Source organism: Taudactylus pleione, unplaced genomic scaffold (assembly GCF_031769625.1).
Source record: "Taudactylus pleione unplaced genomic scaffold, aTauple2 ptg000410l, whole genome shotgun sequence".
NCBI lineage: Eukaryota > Metazoa > Chordata > Amphibia > Anura > Myobatrachidae > Taudactylus > Taudactylus pleione.
In genome coordinates this window covers 719,171-745,442 of record NW_028284812.1, presented here as the reverse complement: position 1 = coordinate 745,442, position 26,272 = coordinate 719,171, and the positions used below count along the sequence as shown (strand labels likewise).

At 46.9% G+C, this 26,272-nt stretch overlaps 1 protein-coding gene across 1 annotated transcript in view; it reads right to left on the bottom strand.

The window, feature by feature from the left end:
• DYSF (dysferlin) overlaps positions 1 to 26,272 on the bottom strand; it is a 705,898-nt gene that overhangs the window by 207,065 nt on the left and 472,561 nt on the right. Inside the window, exons 28-34 of the mRNA XM_088447021.1 lie at positions 25,321 to 25,426; positions 24,399 to 24,541; positions 20,912 to 21,085; positions 7,225 to 7,318; positions 6,941 to 7,018; positions 1,524 to 1,705; positions 277 to 417 (exon numbers count right to left, since the gene is read on the bottom strand). Of these exons, the coding sequence (XP_088303147.1) occupies positions 277 to 417; positions 1,524 to 1,705; positions 6,941 to 7,018; positions 7,225 to 7,318; positions 20,912 to 21,085; positions 24,399 to 24,541; positions 25,321 to 25,426 (918 nt within the window). The remainder of the gene's footprint in view (positions 1 to 276; positions 418 to 1,523; positions 1,706 to 6,940; positions 7,019 to 7,224; positions 7,319 to 20,911; positions 21,086 to 24,398; positions 24,542 to 25,320; positions 25,427 to 26,272) is intronic.

The following is a 26,272-nucleotide window of genomic DNA, read 5'->3' as shown; positions in this document are numbered from 1 at the left end:
TGGAGCCCTATGGACCCTGAAGAAGAATGGACAATATTTCATCCATCATGTATTTTTATGGGTGTATTTAACCTTTAGGTCTTTCTTTGTAAATTAGAACCAACTTTTTCATATTTGGCACAAATAGTGATGGAAGATACAGCACATTTTACCAACACCTAATGGCTGATGTACTTTGCCGGCTAGCGTTAGAGACCAGCCCTAACCTCCATAGAAAACAGAATGCAGGTGTTTTGTATATGGGTTAAAAAAAAACCCATTCTGTACATAATTTACCTTTTCCCGAAGAATGAGCTCAAAGGCAGCCAACAGCTCTCCTGCGTTCTTGTCCCCCATCATTATCGGATACCAGGACAGCCTTGGCGACCGCTCCAAACTGGGCTTACAGATACAGCGTCCCATGTATTCATCCGCTCCCTGCACAACAAGACGGAGTCAATACACACCCTACCGAGCACCAGTCACCTATCCGATCACCCTACTGGTCACAGGTTATTTACTAGCATTCCTCAAAGGTGCTAATCTGCACTGAGACCTCAGCAACCCCTCAGACATTCGCTTCCAAAAAGTAAAAATATACAGGTCTCTGGACTTTACCAAAACCCAGACCGGTATTGGGGTAGATGTATGAAGCTCTGGGAAGTGCTGAAATGCAGAGTGATAAACGACCAACCAAACAGCTCCCAACTGTCATGTTACAGACTGTGTTTGAAAAATGACAGTTGCGAGCTGATTGGCTGGTCGTTTATCACTCTGCATTTTAGCACTTCCCAGAGCTTCATACATCTGCCCCACTATCTCTTCACTGTTTCTTTTATTACTACATATGATATATACATATATGTGTCCACATACATCTTACCTCCGAGCGCTACAAGTCGCCGTTATACATTGCGCGCGAGCACCGGGCCTCTCGGTAGCATCGAGCGTGTTTTCATACAACTTTTTACCCTCAAATGCGTCTTATTCTGTGTGCGGAATAAGTCGTGCCCCCCCCCACCCCACCGGATAGGAGAGCGCCGAGAGAATCCTCTACACGATATCTATTTTCCATCTAGTTGTTTGCAGGCTGCGACCTATCACGTACACCCCCATTAGATTTGTGCAGATAATTTCAACTACTGTATTCCTCACATTATTACCAGAGACTCTGAGAAATTCTATTTATTTAAGCGGCAAGTACAGTAGTATATTTCTTTCTGTACTTTTCATAATAAATCTACATTGAAGCCAAGTCCTACACAGGACTAGTACAGAAAATGAATATAAAACACATAAATAGGTCTCAGATTATAGGATGGCAACCCGTGGGCCTCCAGCTCTGGTGGAACTACAAGTCCCAGCAATCAAGGCCACTACTACCATAAAATATATTGTTTAGAGTAACTTGCAGCATTAGAGGATGAAGGGGGGGTTAAATACATATTGAGTTCTCTGTACATCCGTCTTTCAGCCTAGGAACAATAAGCATTATATAATGACCCCCATGTATCGTCACTGGTGATTGGTGCGGGGACACTCACGTAGGTGTCGTGGTCGTACATCTCCACCACTATATTAGGAGGAACTTCAGCCACCATATCAGGTCCTCCGAATATCTCAATCTCGTGGAAGATGAGCGTCTGGTCCCACGTCGGGTTTAAAGTGCTTTTCACCACCACAGTCTTCTGGCTCTGATGGAGGAAGGATACAGTGGCGTAGGGATCTGTAATCAGAGCAGAACATTACTGTGACATTACCCGAGTGTACGTTCTCAGGATTCCCCCCATGGGTTAGAGACGTCTGGGACCTACAGTCAGCCACGCTTCTCTTACAGGTTTCCTTCTTCGTCTTCTGTCTCTTTTATAATTTCTTACCCCAACGGTTTCATCTTCTAAAGACTGGACTAGAGGAGACGTTGCCCATAGCAACCAATCGGTTGCTAGCTGGATTTTATCAAGGTAACTGAAGGTAATTGTACAGACCCCGACCCGTCACTCCTTGCTACGTCGATGGTCGTGCAATGAACACAAGATAATCGGACTCCGTGTTTGGTAGGAAGTGGTAACTGTATAATCTCCAACCATGACTAGTCGGCAATTATTCCAAACCAGGGTGTGCACGCACTGCGCTACCGCCCCACATCAATAATCAGGGCTACCGACTGCTATCTTTTACCGACAATTTTATTTTACATTTTATTTACTGACGACTCCGCTCATGTGAGCATTAAGGGGACGAAGGTGACACCTGTGGGTAACACTCGATTTTGCCTGATTTTTTTGGTCGATGTTTGGTCAGTTTTGTGTTTCAGGGTCTAAATCACAAATTTGAGATGATTTTAGATTTTTTTTTTTTTAAACGATGTCAAACAATGATCTCTAATTAAATGTGTGATTTAGACCCTGAAACACAAAATCGACCAAAACATCGACCTAAATCGACTTTCAGTAAATATACCCCTAAATCACACATTTACTAACACTTTCTGACATTGTTTAAATAAATGATGTAAAAAATCATCTGTTAGTAAATGTATTTAGACCCTGAAATACAAAATCGAGCAAAATCAACCTTTAGTAAATATACCCCCTGGTTATTACTGTAAGGGGCTGACGGTGACCCCTGGTTATTACTGTTAGGGGCTGACGGTGACCCCTGGTTATTACTGTAAGGGGCTGACGGTGACACCTGGGTATTAGTGTAAGGGGCTGACGGTGACCCCTGGTTATTACTGTAAGGGGCTGACGGTGACACCTGGTTATTACTGTAAGGGGCTGGCGGTGACACCTGGGTATTACTGTAAGGGGCTGACGGTGACACCTGGGTATTACTGTAAGGGGCTGACAGTGACACCTGGGTATTAGTGTAAGGGGCTGACGGTGACCCCTGGTTATTACTGTAAGGGGCTGACGGTGACACCTGGTTATTACTGTAAGGGGCTGGCGGTGACACCTGGGTATTACTGTAAGGGGCTGGCGGTGACACCTGGGTATTACTGTAAGGGGCTGGCGGTGACACCTGGGTATTACTGTAAGGGGCTGACGGTGACACCTGGTTATTACTGTCAGGTATAAACGTGACTTCTTGTATGGGCTATCGGTAAATTTACCAAGCCTTACCTATGATGGCCTGATCCTGCCCCGGACACCAGGGTAAACATGAATGGATCTTGCGAATATCTGCAAAGTGTGCATGCGCCATAAAACTCGATCGCTAAATGCGCAAACGTAGGGTCCATGCGTTCATCTATGAACGGATGGAAATAGGCTGTAACCAGACAGAGACTGTGCGACTCGGAACTGATCCATCTCTTGCCATGCCGTGGTTGTGTAAGACAACTTCCATGCTCGATCGTAGCGTGCGGACGCAGATGGGACGCACATACTAACGATGGCGGCTTTCTGCATGCATACGCAGGGATACTCTGCGTGCACGGGCGGATATTTGCATTAATATAAGGTAGGAAGCAGAGTGCTGCAGCCAGGGGGTGGATGTACCAGACCCAGGATCAGCCCCATTGTCAGATCTAAGGAGCACAGAATGTTGTACTGCAGATCTGATATCGCTGATTATGTGACATTTCCACTTGTCACAGCGACACCCCTAACAGAGAATTAAATATAAGTCATATCCATAGATACAATCATTTAATGCGCACCTAACCATTCACATACAGAAAATACAATGTATAATATACACACATGCACTATATACCATGTGTGTATTGCACACGTACACTGTAAAGCTTAGTACAACAGGTCCTATTACCCCTCCTCTCCCCCTCAGTAAATTGCATTCTGTGACTGGTGACAGTATAATTCTCCATGAATGGGTCACACTTTGTAAAACCTGTTTACACAGTGATCACAATTGCGCATTGTAACTTTAATGGATGTTGTAGTTGGCTGGTTAAACCTCCACAAACTTCCAGGCCGGCCAATCACGGGGGATGAGATCACTCCCTGAGGCCGGACGATTATAACAGCACAGTCATTGTTGAGCACTTAAGAAATAATGATCGGCCTGCCAGGGGAGACGTTTGCCCAAATAATGGTTGCTGGAAGCGCAGCATAAACAATAACATCCCCCCCGACATGTTGGGGGGACCCTCCGCTCTCTGTAATGTGGACATCTAGATCTTAGGAGAACGCGCTGAGAAGTACACGCAGAGTAGTGTAATCACCCCGGGGCATGTCCTCACAAACACGCAGGCACAGCATTCTGGTGCGAACATACGTGTTTCAGAATTAACGGCCATTGCCAATATACTGTATGTATAATATTATTTTCATTTGTTTACAGATAGTGTTAGGTTATTCCTGCCCATCACATGCCAACGGCTGCTGCTCCTGACGTAATATATAGTGTGGCATTGCGCAGGGTGGCGGGCATATTGAAAATAAACGTTCCAATGTGTACAAAGCCCCTGTTATGTCCCTGATATGTTACCAATGCATGATCTTGTTCTTTAGCAATGCAATAAGTGGCCATTTAAAGTCCAGATTTTACAGGTCGCGGGAATATCCAGCCACCCTGCCCCTGGTATGTATTGGGGGTGCATGTGCCACTGGATAATAAACCCTACTTAATAGGTGCCAACCGTAGGCATTTAGAATGCCTACGGTGGGCACGTCTGATGCCTATGGTTGGCACCTATTAAGTAGGCATGATGAGATGCAGGCTATAATGGCAGGCCAGTCAGAAAACAAATGCCATTTTTTTTGCCCATCAGTGAGAAATCCGTTCCGGACAACGAAATGGCGTGTGGCGCCCATCGCACCTCTGCTTGCAGCTCTGAATGAGTTTTAATTCCTTTCTCGCCCCTGGCGCTCCATGTCCTTCTGGCACACGTTTACAGCTGGCAGAAATGACATGCCAATACGACTGTCAGTAAAACATTCAATCAGAAAACAAAAGGGGTTTGCGTGTCTGTCGGGTCACTAACCCACGGCCAGACGATGCAGGAACGGCCTCAGCCAGTAAAGTCGCCCTTATTTCTGCTCGCCCCGTAACAGCTGACCTTATTCCGCCCGGCAGAGCTGGTGCTAGATTTAATGTACGAGCAATCACACAAAGCGTAAGTGACTGTTGACAGGTTAGCTGCTAATTCTCCAACAGGTGCATTGCCAGGAGGTACCCAGGGAATATGAATGCCGTGCACACACAGAGCTTTTACTCGCCGAGTCCCCCGAGACGAGTGCCTCATGCCCCGGCCATTACTTTCCACTAATAAAACCAGGGATTTATTCCCTGGTTCCTGTGATTTGTAGAGCTGCCTCTTCAGGTCTGCAGCTCCAACGCTCAGGTCTATTACACAAAGCATATAACAACACTGTGATAAGCCCGTAGCGGCACACAAAGGTACGGCTCGCCGGCACACCTCACCCGCAATTTCACCCTCCGTTTCACTGGCACTAAATTTATCACTGGGAAGACAGTTTTATGTCACAGAATAATGTAACGGTAGGATGCAGACTTTTTTAATTCCACTATAAATTCTCCCAAAAAGTTTGGTCTCCGTCCGAGAAAACATACCTGGCTTTTTAAACGCTCTGTATGAATTTTCCAGGGTGTATGAATTGCGTAAATTTAGTGTTTGCAAGTGAAAATAAATAATAAAGCGCTTTTTATGGGTTTCACCAGAGGCAGGTGTTTTCCTTTCCAGTGGTCTCAATCAATTATTTCATTCACAATAAACATGATATGAAGGGGGCCCTTTGAACGGCTGGGAGCAGGCTGTGGAAGTCAGATATGTGTTGGGCGGGGGGGACGGGCAGATGGAAACACTGAAGGGTCTGGAATCCGAAAAGTTTTCCTAACTTTAAACCTGACTTCAGGAGAAGGCATCAAATAAAAGTTTCCTCTCGATGACACCTGAAACTTGTAAGTACATAAATGAAAACCATCCTGACACCCTTCCCCTCCCCCCGTGACGTATGCACAGACTTCATAGCGGTGGTAGGCAATCGCTAGCTCTTCAGCTTCTGTGGAACTACAAGTCCCAGCGTGGCCCAAAATTATAGAACATCTGTGCAAAGAGTGACAAATCATACAGATTACCATTAGCAAAACCTGGGATGTACCTGAGACATATGGGAAAACCAGGCAGCTCTGTACATACTCACAGATGCTGGGAGGGCATGCTGGCAGATGTAGTTCCCCAGCTACAGGCTGCCTAAGTGTGTGTTAAAGCAAAATTTCTCAGTCTTGTTTTTGTTTATATAACACAAATGTCAATAGAGAGATAGACAGATAAATAGACAGAAGACAGACATGAGATGGATAGATAGATAGATAGATAGATAGATAGATAGATAGATAGATAGATAGAGGGGCGTTTCTAGAGAGAAAGGGCCTGTGTGCAGTCTCCGACACGGCCCCCTTCCTCTCCGCCCGGCGGCCGACAGCGCACTGAGCTGTGCGCGGCCAGTGTCGGAATTATAGACTCTGGGCACTAGAGTGTGCCAAGAGTATATAATGAATGCACAGGTCACCGGGAAAATGGCTGCAGCGGCCATTTTCCCTGTACTGCGCATGCGCAAACAACAACAGTCGTTTTACGGCGCCGGACCCCCGCGCTGACGTGGGACTCCGGAGAGGTAAGTATTATTATGGGTGCAGAGTGTGCGGTGCGTGGCCCCCCTGGACCCAGGGGCCCGTGTTCCCCGCACACTCTGTACCCATTATAGATACGCTGCTGGATAGATAGATAGATAGATAGATAGATAGATAGATAGATAGATAGAAAGTCATTTATAATAAGATATACTTTTTTTTATCTATTTCTGCAAAGTTACACAGTTCTGATAACCTATAGGAAACTGTGTTGTCTGCAGGATTGTGGCGACAATAACATGGGACCTCTTTGCATGGTTGATAAGGGTCAATCAATAGCCACCAATGTTATCTCTTGTTCTGGATAGAGACATAGATAGAACATACAGCACAGTGCTCTTACCAGAAAAGCTGTCCTTGTCCATGGGGATGAGGCTCCGGGCCTGATACAGGTAGCAACGTAGGTGATAGAGATTCCCATCTAGGAGAAAGGGGCACATACTGTATGAGGTCATTTACCAGCAATGGGTAACCCCTAACAACCAATCAGCACTTAGCTTTTATTGATCAGAGTTACACAATTCTAGCAGATGTGTGATTGGCTGGTTGGAATCTCTAACACAATGTAAAGCAGTAAGTACACACTATTATGCTGTATAAATGGCTGCCGGTATTGTTCTTACTCACAATCAAAAATGCAGGATATAGTTGGCCTGTTTACTCCCAAGCTCAGAGTAGCCATGTTTTTCCCGTCATCGCTTTTGTCATCTGTAACTCCACCCTAGAAGCAAAATAACAGGGGTTTATATGGTGCAATTCTCCAGCCAGCTACAGTAAATAATATGTGTAACACAAATGAATGTCTTCGGCCCTGATTCAGAGCCGGACGCTATTTGCGCTCGCTCGTCCAGAAAATAGGGGTGGCTATTCAAATGAACCGTTCGCTCTTTGCGGTCTGTTCACGCCTCTAGGTCTGAACGAGAGTACAAAACTTGCAGTCGTTTTTTGGGAAACTACGCCCCCTGGCCGCTCGCATCCTACGTCATGTCCGCTATTTATTAGATTAATCGAGTACATCGACCAGCGTATGAACTGCTCGCTATTCTTGGGGTTGGTTTTTGCTACCACAATTTTGCGAGCAGTTCTGGCTATAAAATAACCCAGTGACCTGGTCAATGACGCTGCTGTATTAATTATGCACACCCATAAAACGCCCGTTTTGACCTCTAAGCACGCCTGCATTCGGATCTCCACTCCCCATTTTCAAGCACCTTCCCCTGTTACCACCCACATACGCCTCATTCTGTCACTCAAAATAGCAGGCATTCGCTATTTAGCGAACAAACGATTTTCGGCCGCACTGACTGGTTCGCGCATGCGTATTATGATCCGTACGCATGCGCAGTTGGGCAAACATTGCTCGGAGCGAACGAGCAGCCACTTGCGTCCGGCTCTGAATCAGGCCCTTAGTGCCCAGGTGTCGCCCCGAGGCAGTGTACTCACAGTGGGCCTGATTCACAGCAGCAGATAAAGTGGACGCAATCCCGCTGGCTTTAGGCGTTCGGGAACAAATGTGAATTCCTGCCCGGTAATCACAGCTGGCCGTATCTCTGCAAACCACGTGACCGCGCAGCCCGCATGCCGCCTCTGGCAAGAGCAGTCAAGCTCCATACATACAGGTGTACATCTAGCCTCCTTGCGTGTTAAGTAGTCATGCCATGGCGTGACTCGTTATCGCAGAGCGTCTTTTTGTGAGTCTTTTACTTTCCAATGCGTCTCATTTACACAGTGATGCGAATAGTTAGTAGCGTTCCCGCTAGGCAGTTTAAGTGGGCGCCGCACCCTGCCCTATTTCTGAAGGACAGAAAGCATCCTGCCTTCCAGCCCGGCGCCCAGCTGTAACAGCCTGCGGGTTCTGTCCTCCACCCGTGGGCCGCAGTGTGCCGCGGGTGGGGAAAACAGCAGAGCAGTGGTCACCAACTGTGAATGGATGCCGGGCGCATTCACAGTGATTGCGGTGCTTGGGGGCTGCCCGGCATGTCCGTAAGTGCCGGGCACGCCCCCAAGAGTGACGAAAAGGGGATGCGTCATAAAGACATACCCCCTTTTCATTGGCCACACCCCCTTGCTCTAGGTCCAGCGCCCTGCCTGCCGCCGGACCTAGAGTGAACACTAGTTAGCACAAGCAGCTTCTGCTGAGTAAAATGATATGCGGCATGCCTATGTTCTCTGTGTGCGACTGCGGGTGTACCTGCATGTGAAATACTACGTTACAGTGTTACAGACGCTGACATTGTAACGTAGCGTTTCGCATGCAGATACACCCGCAGATGCACACAGAACATTGGCATGCTGCATATCATTTTACTCAGGAGAAGCTGCTTGTGCTAACTATCAACATCACTGTGTAAATGAGACGCATTTGAAGGTAAAAAGGTGCACGGAAGACGCTCGGCGTTACTGAGACACGCAGAGTTCCTCGTTATGTGTACTTGTAGCGCATGGAGGATAGATGTATGTGGACACATCTGCAGAAGGAATTACGTACGATTCACAATCAGGCCCATAGAGGGCAGTATGGAGTTTCACATGTGGTTGCTGACTAGCTTCCACCTTTGTCACACCATTGCTGGGGTTATCCTAGTCCTTCCTGCTCCATTCTAAGCAAGTCTAAGCAATGCCTTCATTTGTCAGTCCTGTTTCCCTGTATTGCAATATCTGCTAGCAATGCATGTAATGTAACGGCATTGAGTTTAAGGGCTAAAGGTTATTTGCACTTTCAAACAAGTGGTTTCCAATAAATGTATTCAGTCCTCCTAACATAAACATACATGAATGTCAATTGGCAGGAGGGTGTCCCAGGATAGTGCAAAATACCGAGGGATCCCCTCATTCCTGCCGCCTCACCCATGCCAGCGGTGTTCCTCATCGGCAACATCCTGCGGGCAGGAGCAAGGATGGCCCCTCCTGTCTGTGGTGATATCGGGTGTGTCACCTCAGCCAGGTAGATAATATCTATAGCAGGCATTTGGTTACTTGTATATCAGTAGGATAAATAAGTAGCTCTTATCCAAAATTGGAATATTGATTCTTTTCATAGGGCAGTGGAATGCTATCAGTACTACGGATAGGATGGAGATAACTGAGGTTTACTGTGTAGAACTCAATAACTGACGGCAGCAGTAGTCTCTGTGGGTGCCCAGACTATGGGGGTCATTCAGAGTCGGTGGCAAGCACTGAGCGTTCGCAACCGACTCGATGTTGCCCCACTGGGCATGCGCGAGACCCGGCTAGCGACGGACGCTCCGTCGCTAGGGGTCTCGCAGCAGACGGGACGAGCTGTCGATGGTGAGTGACAGCTTGCCCCGTTTGGGAGGCGGGCAGGGGGCGTGCCTGCCCGAACGGAGGGACGGCCCCACTGACATCATTGCTGATGTCAGTGGGCAGCTTCCTGTTCGATCAGAACAAGAAGCTCCCTGGGGCTTACGAGTGCCCAGACCCAACCTTAGGGTCTGGTTGTAAGCCCCGATAGTCGCGATGGTCTTGACCATTGCGACCATCACCCATGTCGGTCGCTAGAGCTGTGGGTGTTAACCCACAGCTTAGTGATCGACAAGGAGGCGGTCGTTCAGGATGCAAGAGGCCGCCCTGATTCAGAGCGACCGCTTGCAACTAGCGACCGCCTCTGAATGAGGTCCTATATCCCTCAAACATGCAGTGCTCATGTTCCCCACAAGTCTTGAATGGACTTGATATCACTTGGAGCTCTCAGGTTTTGCACTGGATCCCTCATACTTGCTGGAATTCTGGTGTGGTGACCTAAGCACACTCGTTTGGGGTGGAAACTCAATCCTTTTTGGCTGACGTTATAACAGGAGAAAATGACTGCTCTATATGAAGTCTACTGAGGGATGGGCTCCACAGGTGGTCATGCATCGTGACGTACCACGGGCACCGCCATTGGCAAGGATAAAGAACATGCTACATAGGCAGATGGCGTTGGTTATAGCCATCTCTTCCATATGGAAATAAAAAGAGAGACTGAGTGGGAAATGCTGCACGACCGAGGTGTACGGCCAGGATAATATGCTTCAGTGTTTTTGAGCGAAGGTGGAAACTTCTTGATGGAAATTCTTGTCCTCGAGACGTTTGTTCTACTCCTATAATTTAATTCCAGCTATTTAGATGTACAGTGGTCCTATGGTTAGTGAATACAATAATATTTTTTTCTCCTCTTCATGGCCATCAGGTCCACGTCGAACCTTAACCTCACTTCAACCCTACCCTGAGAGGAGATCACCTCCAACACACCCTCTTTTCCTAAAAGAAAATACAGCGAGTTAAACAAAATGATTGAAGGCGCAGGGTGTCAACCCTGACGGATAAATCATTGGCTCTGCAGTGCAAAACCAAAAATTGCGTCGAAGGAGAAAGAAGCAATGCACCATTGTGATAATCATAATACTAATGATATATAATGTACATCTAATGTGAACGTGGGGACCATCCATGACCCCTGTGGATTTGCAAGTGGGGGCCAATTCTGCTGCCTCCTCCCGTAAAGCGGCCGTAAGAAAATGAGTGAACGCAGTACAGAGGTAGCTCTACAGTTTATCCCCCAGCAGGTGACGTCTCCGCAGAGAGCACTAATGCTGCAGGTACAATGCCAAGAAGCCACAAGCCAGGGCTGCTCACACTGGCCGCACAATGCAGCATTTTGTACATTATGGCCTGTGTGTGGCCGAGGGGGGCTAATCCCCTACGCTGTAAGTCATTAAAGAGTGAAGAGGAGGAAGAATTCAATGGGTCATTTAGTGCTATTATAGCCTGTAATATACTACGCACAGCCTGCGACTTGTTTAACTACATTTCAGGCAGTGTTAAAAGTTCACTGCTCAACAAAATGAAGAAAAGGTATATAAAGAGCGAGGCCAGGCAGAGAGGATCATGGGCGCGCAGACCTGTCCAATGTAAGCAAATTAGGAAACGTGACACAACCATAATTAGGAGGACTCCTACGTGTCCCGGCAAGCCCAGAGCAGAGCAGCCCGGAGCAGGGAGAGGTGGGGAGATTCCAGAATCATCCTCCGTATGGCACAAATTTACTGCGCGGGGTCAGAAGTTAATGGCGCTGATTGGTTGCGGCCTGGAAGCTTTGTAGAGTCTGTATATTATGGAGAGGCTGCCTGTAAAGCCAGCCTGTATATATCTCTAATGTTCCACACAAAAGGAGCTTGAGAACAGTAATAAGCAAGAGAATAAATGGTACAGGGAAATTATCCACGGGAGGGTCGGGGGAAATGACTTTAACACAAACAGGATAATTACCGGGAGGTTCAAACAACGCTGAGTTTCTGTGTTCGGCCTGGTTACAGAGACTGAGGACTTAACCCTCTGCTGCCGGATAAACCGTCAGAAACCAGTAGTCAAAAGCCTCTAGTAAGTTTTATCGCCGTGGTGATTACCAGCAGGACAATGCAATCGGAGGCAGCAAAGACAAACACGCGGTTTTTGGGGAACACTGTGCTAATCGCGTCTCATTACACAATTTATTGTCATAACTGGGGGAAGTGGTACAAGTCCAAAGGACGCAGGTCTGTCCATCTCCCCATCAAACCAAGGATCCCAGGAAGAAATGATAAACCGGGTTCCTGACTGACCAGGACAATGCAGGACCCGTCCAGTCAATCCTGAGATGTCCAATTTCTCTTCTTTTATATCAATTCTTCACCAGCCGTGACCCCGGAATTCTTACTACAAATATATTTATGGCTAATCTCCACATTACAGCTATAGAAACATATGTGAGAGGCTGCTCACATACAAAGATATACCATGACTATACGGATACCATCTGGGAAAGCTACTGGTGGGTGCTTGTAACCTTATAGATGCTCCTCTCTCACAGTAAATAGCAAACCAGGAGGGGATGGAATGCTTAGATTCTAAGGGGTCAAGTCTGGAGGTACCATAAGTGTGGCATTTAGTAAAGGTGCATGCACACGGTCAGATTTGTCAGATGAACGACTGAACGATTTGAACAATCTGAACGATTTGACCAACGATTTGAACTGTGAACGATTTTTTACTGCATTAAAATGAATGGAATCGTCCAAATCTGACTGCAAACACATCAGATGTCAGATATCGTTATCTGACCATCGGGAACGCGCATCGTTCAGACATGTCAGATTTTCCTTCAGATATGAACGATTGAACAATTTTTTAAATAGTTTTCGTTCAGAACTGAAGAAAAATCTGACCGTGTGTATGCACCATAACACTTAGGTTCACCGTGAGGGAACTCGCGGCTAATAAGCTTAACATATAATGATGTATCTTTATTCTACAGTCCCCACATATGCGAGAGCATATACAGGTTGAGTCTCCCATATCCAAATATTCCGAAATACGGAATATTTTTGGCTTGACTGAGAAAATTAAACCTTTGCTTTCTGATGGTTCAAAGTACACAAACTTTGTTTAAGGCACAAATTATTAAAATTATTGTATAAAAGTACCTTCAGGCTCTGTGTATAAGGTGTAAATTAAACATAAATAAAATTCATGCATGTACACAAACTTTGTTTGAGCCACAAAATTATTGAAAATATTGTATAAAATGAGCTGCAGGCTGTGTGTATAAGGTGTATATAATACATAAATGCATTCCCAAGATATGTCATTATGATATGCATATATTCCAAAATACGGAATATTCCGTAATCCAAAATACCCCTGGTCCCAAGCATTTTGGATATCGGAGACTCAACCTGTACCTATTTATCTCTATTCTATTCCCGGCAGTGGGGGGACGTTTCAGGAGCAGCATTAAAGGATTTCAGATAAGTCATAAAAGAAAAGAATCGTCTGTTTGGGAAACAGGAATTGGCCAATGTGATCTCGTTTGATGTGAAGTCACAGAGAGTTTGCTAAATAATGTACATAGAAAGTTGTGTATGACTAGGCGGCATAGCATCCCTGAAGTGCTTAGACTAAGCCTGACCATCTGTCTCTCCCACACCCCTCTGCGGCAGGATGACAGGTGTTAGGGGGATGTGGTTCTGTAACTGAGCAGGCGCAGCGTGACTGACCGCAAAGCTCTACAGAAACAAGGACGGGGATGGAGTGGGGGGGGGGGGGGGGAACTTCACAATTTACCAGCTTCAGTGAACTATTGGGGAAACACTGACTTTAGTACAGTATGTCACACTCGTACTTCAGTTTGAGGGATCTGTAGGTGGGGGTGGACGGGCGAACACAGGCGTGCCAGTTCGTTTCAATGCTGTTCATAGCAAGCGCTGAAGTTAGCCATTCCTGAGTGCATAGACTGCATGGGTGTATTCCAATGAGCACACAATTGTGTGAATTAGCAGCTCCACCATTTTGTGAGTAACCGCAATCTCACTCGGTGAGAGTGCTGAATCTGTAGTTAACCGCAGGGTGTGATGGTATACCAACCCGCCAGGCCTTTGGCGTCTGCGCCTAATGGATGGCAGCCTGTGTCAGATCTTTTTCATGGCCGCCGCCTATTAGGACTTCTGGCGTCTTCGCCTGGCGGGCACCAACCCGCTAGGGCTTCGGCGTCTTCGCCTGGCGGGCGCCAACCCACCAGGGCTTCAGCGTCTTCACATAGTGGGCGGCAGCCTGGGTCAGCTCTTTTTCAAGGCCGCCGCCCACTAGGACGTCCGCCGTCTTCCTTCTTCCTCTTCATTGCTCCTTCCCGGCCGTCGGACTGGCATGCTGCCTCCTCTGGTAAAACCGAGCGTGGGCATATTTCTTCTCTTATTGCTAGGATAAATACAGAGAGAGTCTATTCTGACCCCGAGCTCCCAGAACATCTCCTGTAAGCAGGGCTGACTGTGCACGTAATGCTATTAGTTTACAGAGCTGGGATAACTACAGAGCAACGGATAGGAAAACAGGATTTCTGCCTCTACCAGTAAAATTTAAAATCTCTGATCCCATGGAGGACGCTGGAGTTACACTGGGGTATAGTCAGTGGTGTGTGGAGCCTGTCACTTTAAATCTGAATAGATTTGAGCAGGCTCCTCCCCCTTCTATACCCCACCTGACCCAGTTAAGTTTTACCAAGCCCAAGCAGACCATGGCCCCCGCTGTCGTTCCGTCGCAGCCAGAATCGGCAAGTGTGTATGCACTTGCCAATGCCAGCACCCCCGCCGGGACCCGCCGTGGACTGCTTTGTGCTGGGTACACATCGTTACGTGTGCACCCAGCATTACCTTAAGGACAACATGTCCCAACAACCAAGTGGTAACAGTGACCCCCATGGAATCAGAGATGTGGAAATTATTGGTAAAAATCCAGTTTATTTCCTTTATCCACTGGGGGATACTGTAGTTACACTGGTGATGCCCCTAACCAGTCCTCACGGGAGTGAGAGTACTGTGGCTGCTTGAAGCACCCTGTGCCCAAAACCAGCCTCCTTGGACGTGAAAGTGTCAAACCGGTAAAATTTATTAAATGTATACACGGAAAATCAGGTGACGGCCCGACGCAGCTGAGTAGCAGAGGCCGCATGAACCACATCCCAAGAGGGGTCCACTGACAGAGTGGAATGAGTCGAAACCCAGATTGGCACCAGATGGCCACTGGCGGCATAAGCTTGTTGATTAGCTGCTCAAAGCCCCCTAGCCTCCATTTGCTTCAAAGGTGGCCAACCCCACTTGTAGGTATCATAGATGACAAACAAATGCAGTAGAACGGGCCACATAACACCGAACAGGTTGTACCACATTCAGTGAATGAGTGGAGGAAGAATCTCCACTAAAAAGGACAGGAACCATAATAGGTTGATCTATTTGATACTTAAAAATAACTTTTGGCAAAAAGGAAGGATTGGTACGCAGTTTCGCCCGTTCATCATGGAAGACCAGATAGGAAGAATGACATGACAAGGCACTTAACTCGGACACCCACCTGGCGTAGGCAATTGGTAGGAGGAAGTCTGTCTTCTAAGTTAAGGCTGGATGGGCGAACAATCCATGACGAAGCAGATCTGGCCGAGGTGGAAGAGGCCATGGGGTGTCTATTAGAGACCCCAAATGTCTGAGTACCATGGTAAGCTTGGCCAATCCAGGGGGAATCTGGATTAAAGTCGCCTGCTCCTGCTTGATGTGTTTGAGAACTCAAGGAAGAAATTGGAAATGGAGGAAACATAAATCAGGAGTGACCACAGCAGAGATGGAGCATCTGCTGCCAATGCTGCCGGGTCCCTTGTAGAATAATAAAGAGGAACCTTGTGGTTGAGACAAGACGCCTTGAGATCAACTTCCAGAAGTCCCCATCAAGCTACCAGAGATTGGAAAACGGTCGGTGAAGTGACTATTTGCCGGGGAGAAGATCCTGAAAATAGATTGTTTACTACCTTTAAGGCCTGTGGAAAAGAACTTCCAAGGAGGATCCCAACAGTCCATCTTGTATCCAACTGAGAGGGTATTCCTGATCCAGGCATCTGAACAGGGATCGGTATGGAATACCGCCGACAGCAGAAGACTGGCAGTGAAAATCCCGGCACGTAAGTATTTAAACTATTTACTAACCTAACCCACCCTCCCCTAACCCTCCCTTAGGGGTGTCTAACCCTAACCCCCCCCTTCCCCACAACCTAAACCTAAGTCTCCCGGGGGGTGCCTAACCCTAACCTCCCCCAGGGGGTGCCTAACGCTAACCCCCCTTCCCCTAGCCTAACCCTCCCGGGGGGGAGGGGGGAGTGCCTAACCCTAACCCCCCCTTCCTCTAGCCTAACCCTAACGCTCCCGGGGTGGGGTGCCTAACCCTAAGTCCCACCGGGAGCCCCTGACCTAACCCTCCCCCCCGTGGCTATCCGCGCCCGGCTTACCTTCGATGAATATGCCGGGCGTCGGGCTCCCGGTGTAGGTAAAATGACAAGCGTCGGGATCTCGACGCCTGTCTTTAGACCCCTGCCGGGATTAGACTGTCGGGAAGCCGACGGTCGGCATTTAGACCATCGGCATCCCGACTGCCGCCCTCTGAACAAGATTGAAACCTTATTGCTTGATGCCCCTTATCACCTTAGGAACCCCTACATGGTTCTATCACCCGTCATGCGGCTGGTTTTATCTGAGGGTTTTGCATCCAGACAATGGGAAGGCCAAGACTCTCGTCCCTTCATTTTTCCACCCCTGGCAGAGGAAGTCTGTTCGTGAACGTCTCGGAATCACTACTTATCCATGGGCAGAAAGGATCATAAGGATGGGCCAATAGTAAGGAGGGAAAATAGTAACTTTTACTCCCATCGCTAAGGAAATGATTTTATGCAGTTCGGGCCCGTACAACATCTCCCCAGAACAATGAAGAATCTCTAAGGATTGCTTGGATTTGGCGTCAGCTCGCCATGGTGTTAACCAGAGAGCTGTTCGAGCAGAAATAGCCGAAGCTGAAACCTTGGAGTAAATGAGACCTGAGTCAATAGCCGCCTCACCCAACCAAGCCGGAGATTCTTTAATGTGATCGAACAGAGGAATAAGATCAACCAACAGAGATCAACCAACAGAAGTATCTAAAAGTCTATCAACAAGCAGCCTTGACTCTGAAACAATGTATATGCAGAGTGTTAGAAGTATCTAACAGCCTGTCTGCCGCAGCAGGTCCCCAGCTGGCCCTAATTAAATGCACAACAACAGACAAGGCGGAATACACAATTATTCCAAACACACAAGCAGACTACTAAATATAAGCACGTTCCCTAACCATTCTGTGCAGGTTCTCCAGCTCGTTCTGCGGTCCGCTGTGTGACAGACCGGTGTGCTGCTGGGTCCTGCTGAGGTGGTCCTTGCAAAGCCGACGTACTGCTGCATGCAAGACAGCTTCTGGTGGGCACTTCTGGCAGGCTGTCCGCATGGAGACGTGCATCATTTGAGAAGAGAGAGAGCACTGCACTGTTCAGCAATTCCACCCAAAAAATGCAAATGTCGAGCTGCCAGGATTTGTAATAAGATGGCAAACGACTTTGCAAATCCAAAGTTTTCCGTTCAAAGGCACAGCACCAAACGCAGATCAGTCGATTATTGAGGTTCTGAGTAAGCCTGCGGTCGCGCGATATGGCCAATGAAACGAAGACGCAGCACGCCCTGAATATGATCGCAATGTGCCCGAATTGAATCCGCCTCCCCCCCCAACACACAGACCTGTTTACGCTAACAAACTGTCCCTGCCCGTCAATCACTTTGCGAATAAATACTCAATGCAACAAGACTATGGCGGCACATGTGCAGTGCGACTCTTCCATTATGTCCTCTCCTGCTCTACTGTGTGACTGGTGTCTCTCAGCTGTCTCCTCCTGCTCTACTGTGTGACTGGTGAATGTCTCTCAGCTGTCTCCTCCGTCATGTCCTCTCCTGCTCTCTGTGTGACTGGTGAATGTCTCTCAGCTGTCTCCTCCGTCATGTCCTCTCCTGCTCTCTGTGTGACTGGTGAATGTCTCTCAGCTGTCTCCTCCGTCATGTCCTCTCCTGCTCTCTGTGTGACTGGTGAATGTCTCTCAGCTGTCTCCTCCGTCATGTCCTCTCCTGCTCTCTGTGTGACTGGTGAATGTCTCTCAGCTGTCTCCTCCGTCATGTCCTCTCCTGCTCTCTGTGTGACTGGTGAATGTCTCTCAGCTGTCTCCTCCGTCATGTCCTCTCCTGCTCTCTGTGTGACTGGTGAATGTCTCTCAGCTGTCTCCTCCGTCATGTCCTCTCCTGCTCTCTGTGTGACTGGTGAATGTCTCTCAGCTGTCTCCTCCGTCATGTCCTCTCCTGCTCTCTGTGTGACTGGTGAATGTCTCTCAGCTGTCTCCTCCGTCATGTCCTCTCCTGCTCTCTGTGTGACTGGTGAATGTCTCTCAGCTGTCTCCTCCGTCATGTCCTCTCCTGCTCTCTGTGTGACTGGTGAATGTCTCTCAGCTGTCTCCTCCGTCATGTCCTCTCCTGCTCTCTGTGTGACTGGTGAATGTCTCTCAGCTGTCTCCTCCGTCATGTCCTCTCCTGCTCTCTGTGTGACTGGTGAATGTCTCTCAGCTGTCATCCATCTTTTCCTGCTTTTCTAAGACTGATGAATCATTATGATAGAGATATATATATATATATACATACACACACACACACACACACACACTACCGTTCAAAGGTTTAGGGTCACCCAGACAATTTCGTGTTTTACATGAAAACTGCCTTATTTATCAAATGAGTTGCAAAATGAATAGAACTTATAGTCAAGACATTGGCAAGGTTAGAAATAATGATTTTTATTTGAAATAATAATTTTGTCCTTCAAACTTTGCTTTCGTCAAAGAATGCTCCTTTTGCAGCAATTACAGCATTGCAGACCTTTGGCATTCTAGCTGTTCATTTGTTGAGGTAATCTGAAGAAATTTCACCCCACGCTTCCTGAAGCATCTCCCACACGTTGGATTGGCTTGATGGGCACTTCTTGCGTACCATACGGTCAAACTGCTCCTACAACAGCTCAATGGGGTTGAGATCTGGTGACTGCGCTGGTCACTCCATTACAGACAGAATACCAGCTGCCTGCTTCTTCCCTAAATAGTCATTGCATAATTTGGAGGTGTGCTTTGGGTCATTGTCCTGTTGGAGGAGGAAATTGGCTCCAATCAAGCGCTGTCCACAGGGTATGGCATGGCGTTGCAAAATGGAGTGATTGCCTTCCTTATTCAAAATCCCTTTTACTTTGTACAAATCTCCCACGTTACCAGCACCAAAGCAGCCCCAGACCATCACATTACCGCCACCATACTTGACAGATGGCGTCAGGCACTCTTCCAGCATCTTCTCACTAGTTCTGCGTCTCACAAATGTTCTTCTGTGTGATCCAAACACCTCAAACTTCGATTGGTCTGTCCATAACATTTTTTCCCAATCTTCCTATGTCCAATGTCTGTGTCCATATTAATCTTTTCCTTTTATTGGCCAGTCTCCGATATGGCTTTTTCTTTGCCACTCTGCATAGAAGGCCAGCATCCCGGAGTCGCCTCTTCACTGTAGACGTTTACACTGGCGTTTTGCGGGTACCATTTAATTAAGCTGCCAGTTGAGGACTTGTGAGGCATCTATTTCTCAAACTAAAGAGACTCTAATGTACTTGTCTTCTTGCACAGTTGTGCACCGGGACCTCCCAGCTCTTTCTACTCTGGTTAGAGCCTGTTTGTGCTGTTCTCTGAAGGGAGTAGTAAATACCGTTGTAGGAAATGTTCAGTTTCTTGCCAAGTTCTCGCATGGAATAACCTTCATTTCTAAGAACAAGAATATCAAGTTCCACATGAAAGTTCTCTTTTTCTGGCCATTTGGAGAGTATAATCAAACCCACAAATGTGATGCTCCAGATACTCAGCTAGCTCAAAGGAAGGCCAGTTTTGTAGCTTCTCTAACGAGCAAACCCGTTTTCAGCTGTGCTAACATAATTGCACAAGGGTTTTCAAATCATCTATTAGTCTTCTAATGCGCTTAGCAAACACAATGTACCATTAGAACACTGGAGTGATGGTTGCTGGAAATGGGCCTCTATACACCTATGCAGCTAGTATAGTCATTTACCACATTAACAATGTATAGAGTGTATTTCTGATTAATTTAATGTCATCTTCATTGAAAAAAAAAAACAGTGCTTTACTTTCAAAAATAAGGACATTTCTAAATGACCCCAAACTTTTGAACGTTAGTACATTATATATATATATATATATATATATATATATATATATATATATATATATATAGTACATATATATATATATATATATATATATATATTTTGTCATGTCCTCCTGCGTTGGGCAATCGGTATAAAAAATTCATACAAAACACCAAACATACACAGAGACAGAACAATGACGGATGAACTTGACGGACTTGGTTCAGATATGAGACAAGAGGGTTGAGAGGGTCCTACTCACAGGAGCTTACAATCTGGGCAGCGGATAAAACAATAAGACGGGAATAGCCATGGTCACTGAATAAGCAGTATAACACAATGGGTTTATAAGCTTGTGTTTCAGGTTTCTTTCCCCTATAACAGAGATACAGTAAGTAAGGAGTGTACCCTGATGCCTCTAATGTAACATTAGCCACTTAATGTCTCCATCCAGACAGGCGTCCATGATAAATCATCACTGTGATATGTACTGACAGGTATTAGGCCGAGTAGTGTTTAGTGCAGAAGACAATCCTCAGCAGCCGGGATTAGGAGCTGCCGCCATATAACCCGTATGCTTGGTGTACGTCCTAGGAGCTGACAGCAGTACAGTACTGTAGGTGGAAGTCGCATTCTCCGGGCAAATGCCACCAACGTCATCATCATCAGTGTTATAGTCAGAAGACTGGATGATTCCACTTACCAGGGCTCCCTCTAAGGCAAACACAGCTGCCGCTCCCGTCTGCTGTAACGGTTCCATACGGCGCCTCCATCGCCGTCTCCGGAAGCTGTCCGTCTTACGATACTTCATATGAAACCTCCACCCAAAGAGTGAGGCGTATTCCCAGCCCTCGCTCTCAGATTCGTCAGGCTTGTGCTGTGGGAGAGGGTACAGTATCACGTTAGCCCATGTCTGTCACTAACACCTGCAGCAACGAGTAATGAAGGGGCGGGGAGAGGCGTATCCAGACCAGACTGCGCGCCTGATTCAGCTTGGAACGCAGTTGCTAATGTGTGCGCTATCGTTTGATTGTTGCGTACTGCGCATGCATCGCAGTGCGTGTGTGTGGAAACTCGCCATTGCGAACGCATGGACCCAACGCAAGGCATTAGCATATTGATTGACAGGCAGAGAGCGTTTTGGGGTTGTGGTGGGGGTAACGCAGGCGTGCCTGTGCGTTTGAACGCCGTTGCATAAATTAGCCTGAGCTTTCCACGTGACCTGGAGAGTTAGCAATTTGTGAGTAAGGTCTGGCCTGCCGCAATGCTGGATGTGGTTACGATGTCCAGCGAGGTGTCCGATGTTTGGCCTGGTTTGGGCGGTGTAATGAATGCGAGCGTAGACAGAAGGCGTGTGTATGTTAGCCGTGCAACGGCATATATACGCCTAAAGGCGCACATCCACTAGCAGATGAGGTAACGATAGTAAGATAACTACATCGTAATCGTACCGTCGTTCCCCATCCCATGCAGAGGTCAGTGCCGGCACCCTCCATCATCCCTGTTGTTATCGGCAGATTGACCGTCATGTTCAGCCGATGATTGATGTCGGAAACGACCAGAGGGAGCGCGCATCGCTAGTCGTTTCCCACATTATAGTGCAGGATTAATGAGCGATTAATGAGAGATTAAACGATGACGATGTCGTAATGTACGATCGCTCATTAATATCTGCTAGTGGATACGCGGCATTAGACTTGCCTATAGAAATGCACACAAGTTAGCAACTGCGATCCAAGGTGAAATCAGCCGGTGTGTGTACTGATAACCAGCCTCCATTCATTCGCAGCTGGGGGCCAGACAACCAATAGTCTTCTGGAGATTGGGAGAAAGTGTCCAGCACAGAATAAAATGGGGATTATTGTCCTGACATTAATGGACAGATCGCAGATCGTAGATAGACAACACTTTATGAGGTTTTAGCAAACGGAGTGAAAAACAACCGTTTACATAATATGAGATTTATCTATCAAGCACATCGTAGGGACATCACTTCCAGCGGCCACATTACCCATAGCTGTGACATCGATCCCCTATCAGCAAGGTAACGTGTGTCACCCTGTAGTGGATGATTCTGCATATTTCATCCCGTCCCCCACATGTAGCAAACGGGAACCTCCCAAGTACCTGAATTACGGAGCCAATACTCACAGCACAGATGTACTCTATCCATCCAGTGCTCCTCAATAGTCCTGAACAGTCCCGACTACGGGTAACCTGCACAACTGCTTGAAATTGTGCTGCACATATGTACAATACATTACAACATAGCTAGGGGTCTAGGTGTGATCAGCCCCAAGTAATGGTATATTTGTAAAGGGTTCATTCAGAGTATCTCCGATGTTACCTTATTCTTAACACAGGGTCCAGAGAAAACGGAGAAACTCTGCTAGATCCCTCGCCGGATGTGAGGGCTCGTGGTATAAGCGCTAGGCTGCCTGCGAAAGAAAATGTTCAATTCCATAGAACAGCAGCGCTCGCGGGGCAGCCCCGACACGGTAAATAGCGGTAGTATATAGTTACCGCAGCCACCCGGCACCGACAATAATTAGACCCTTATATGGATACATCTGCCCAAAATCTAAAATTGAGTTAAGGTAAACATGAACCCAAATATTATGAGCTCCCCACAGGTCACCCCGTGCTGCCTCCAGCTGCCAGCATCCCTTAGGTGGTGGACAGGCTGGGTGGCAGGAGCAACGAGAATGTGGCGGACATCAGGGGTGGACCACTGACGACAAGCTTCCAGGGAGAGCTACTATGCAGCACCAGATGTCGGGGGATCCACCAGATTGTGATAATTGTAAACTTCTGGAATTGGGTTTCAATCAGGATTTGGTTTTGGGCGCTATAAGTAATAAAAGGGGCACCATATATTTTAGTGGAAAAGTGCTTGTTTGAACATTAACCACTATACCCCTTGTAGCAATCTTACACCATAGTATCTTGTGGCTTTTTTACTGGACCACTAATTTTATGATAGAGGTTTTATTGTTCGGTGGTTATAAAATACCAAGGAGGGCAAATTATAAGCATATTAGAAGCCACCGGGCACTGGTCCCAAAAATGACACTCATAATGTTACTACAGTACTTCATGGGGAATGTTACTCTATGTAACATCGTATGTGGGATAATGTACGACCCCCACCTGCAGATTATACGGATATTGGAAGCCTGCAAGGAGAAGTACACATCACATACAGGTGTTATGTACACATATATCACCGTATTCTATGCAGAGAGCACAACAGGTCTGTGTCGTAACCAAGGGCAACAAGCATACACCTCCCTGATGATCGAAAGCCTTGTACGAAAAGCACAGGAGGAGCCCCAAAAACAATAGCAATGTGTTAAATAAAAAGTTGTCCGAGGGGACGTGCAAGCCAATTAATGAAAAGTCACCTGTAGGTGAAAAAACACCTTGAAGGTATTTGCTGAAATATCTTTGCAAAGGATAATCCTAGGTGATGTGTCTCCCAGGGGTGTTACTGCTAATATAGCATCGGTCTCTTCCCTGGTGCCATACCCACAGTGCGCAGCAGTCTCCTGACCTCTCCCTGCCTTACATGTGCTAGGATGAGACTGCTCGCATCATGGCGGTAGCCTGTCTCTGTAACGCTGTATAGCACACTATGCTGTTTCACTATTACAGGTTATAAAAAGTGCATCTGGCAGACGCTGGGCTGCTCAGCCGCTGTTTACTCTCAGGTTTCAATAGGACGTTTTATTAGCAGAGGAAACTACTTCAATCTGCTTTGGGTACCTGGGGAGGAGCCCACACGGTCAAACAGAGACACCTAGTGGTGAAAACACCTTACTACCACCCCAACATCTAATATCAATCAATATCACTTTACAGCCCTCTGCGCTCAAATTAGCGCGCGTTTCCAAGGTCTCTTCATGTGATAAATTAATTGGATAAATTAGTGACTAACCTCTGCTGGCTGGGGGATATTCGGAAAACCTGCACTGCAGACCATTACCGAGGCGTGACACCCAGCGGCGTACATAAATCAGAACACACAAATACCGGGATTCACCTGCACCAAGGTGTATTTCACTCATCACATTGACCAATGAAACGCATAGCTGGGCGGGGCCTGTTTTCTGAGTACATACACTGACGCGGGTATTGGCTGCATACTATGTAGTCCCTCAGGGACTGATGGGAAAACACAGAAAAGGCACCTTTTTCAGGATCTCTATCTGCTTGGGATCTCTCCTGCGCAGCCGGACCCAGCGCCTCCTCCGGTTTGTGTGGTACATCTTCTCCGTGGGGACCCAGGATTTGGGTTTTCGGTCCGGCGGAATGGTAATGCCGTACTCCCAGCCTAGATAGGGGACAATGCGAATTAACATGGTGAAGGGGCCTGGGCAGTCCATATTATCTGCAGGGAGGTGATGCACTACAGGGCCAAGCTTTGACCAGAAGGGAGTGCAGGGACTTGTAGTTCCACAATGTTCTACAGGGATTCACAGCAGTAGTCACCACATATTGGTTAATATTGAAATTCCTTGAACTCTGCATCTCATTTCCCTAGTAAAAAAAGAAAATGTGTGTAGAATATACAGTATGTAATGATTTTGCACAACTTCTGCCACAACCTTCAAGTGTTTTTATTGAATACTATACGGGGACCAAAAGTGACAGAGTTCCTTTGGGTGCAATGTTCCAAAACAGGGCACCCAAAGGAACAGTGAACCCTAGAGGTCGGCAAGTGGTTAATTGACAAATGGATCAATATGTTAAAGTTCTCACATGCTGGATAATAGGGAAAAATATACTGTCCTGTCTGTGTTCGTTTAATTAATATGTAAAGTGTGATGGAGTCTGTCCTTCCCTCACTATCACAAACATAAAACACATTCCACGGCAACCAGACACTAAAGAGGCAGCCGGTATGAAACATAGGTTCGGTTCCTGACACCAAGGACCCCAAAACCCTGACTCCATTACCTGAAGCAGCGACTCCACTAATATATATATATATATATATATATATATATATATATATATATATATATATAAATCTAGGCAATGTGACACTGACACGATGTACTATTGGTAAGTCCCTATAAATTGTGCGTATAACAATGAGCCGATTCTCACCCTGCTCGTCCACCGCTCGATTAATATCCGTCGACCACTCTTCATCCTCCCACTTCCACCCGGGGGGACATTCAATTTCTTCTTTAGGGAGGACTTTCTCCCCATTCTGACAGACAAAAAGTAACAGTGGTTATTGGTCAGGATACAGGAAAGCCACGGACAGACTGTGTGCGCCACGGCCCACGTTATACAGGGATATATTCCTACAGACATTCACTGCACGCGCCGCGGTGTGACAGGGACACAAATGCACACATTCATTTTAGTCATTGTAATCATCACTTATTTCTACAACAGGTGAGGAAGACAAATGACGGGGGATCTGCCACCATATATAAAAGCAGCAGCAGGAGGGATTTCCCCATTCGACTGTGTTCAGACTTCCGAATCCCTCTGTGTAACTCCACAAACATGGGACCATGTTACTACGCATACCAGGCGTCTGCAGAATGCGCCTGCACCTCCTCACTGTACAATGCCGCAGGATTTAGGGGAGGGGGGGGCTCAACGTATGCACACAGAACACGCAATAAATATACTAAACTATCCATCCATGCATAGAATAAAATAAGGTCCCTGGTAGGCGTCTGTGTGTTTTCTGGCTAATCTGGGGAACCACTGGATGGATTTTGATGCAGTTTTCTCTATTCTATAGAGCATGTGTGGAGGAAGGATTAGGTGTATGACACTGTAATGTATGACAGAAGGGAGCAGAGCAGTGATGATATTAGTGATGTAGGTGTCACTAGTGTATAGAGCATGTGTGGAGGAAGGATTAGGTGTATGACACAGTAATGTATGACAATAGGGAGCAGAGCAGTGATGATATTAGTGATGTAGATGTCACTAGTGTATAGAGCATGTGTGGAGGATGGATTAGGTGTATGACACATTAATGTATGACAATAGGGAGCAGAGCAGTGATGATATTAGTGATGTAGCTGTCACTATT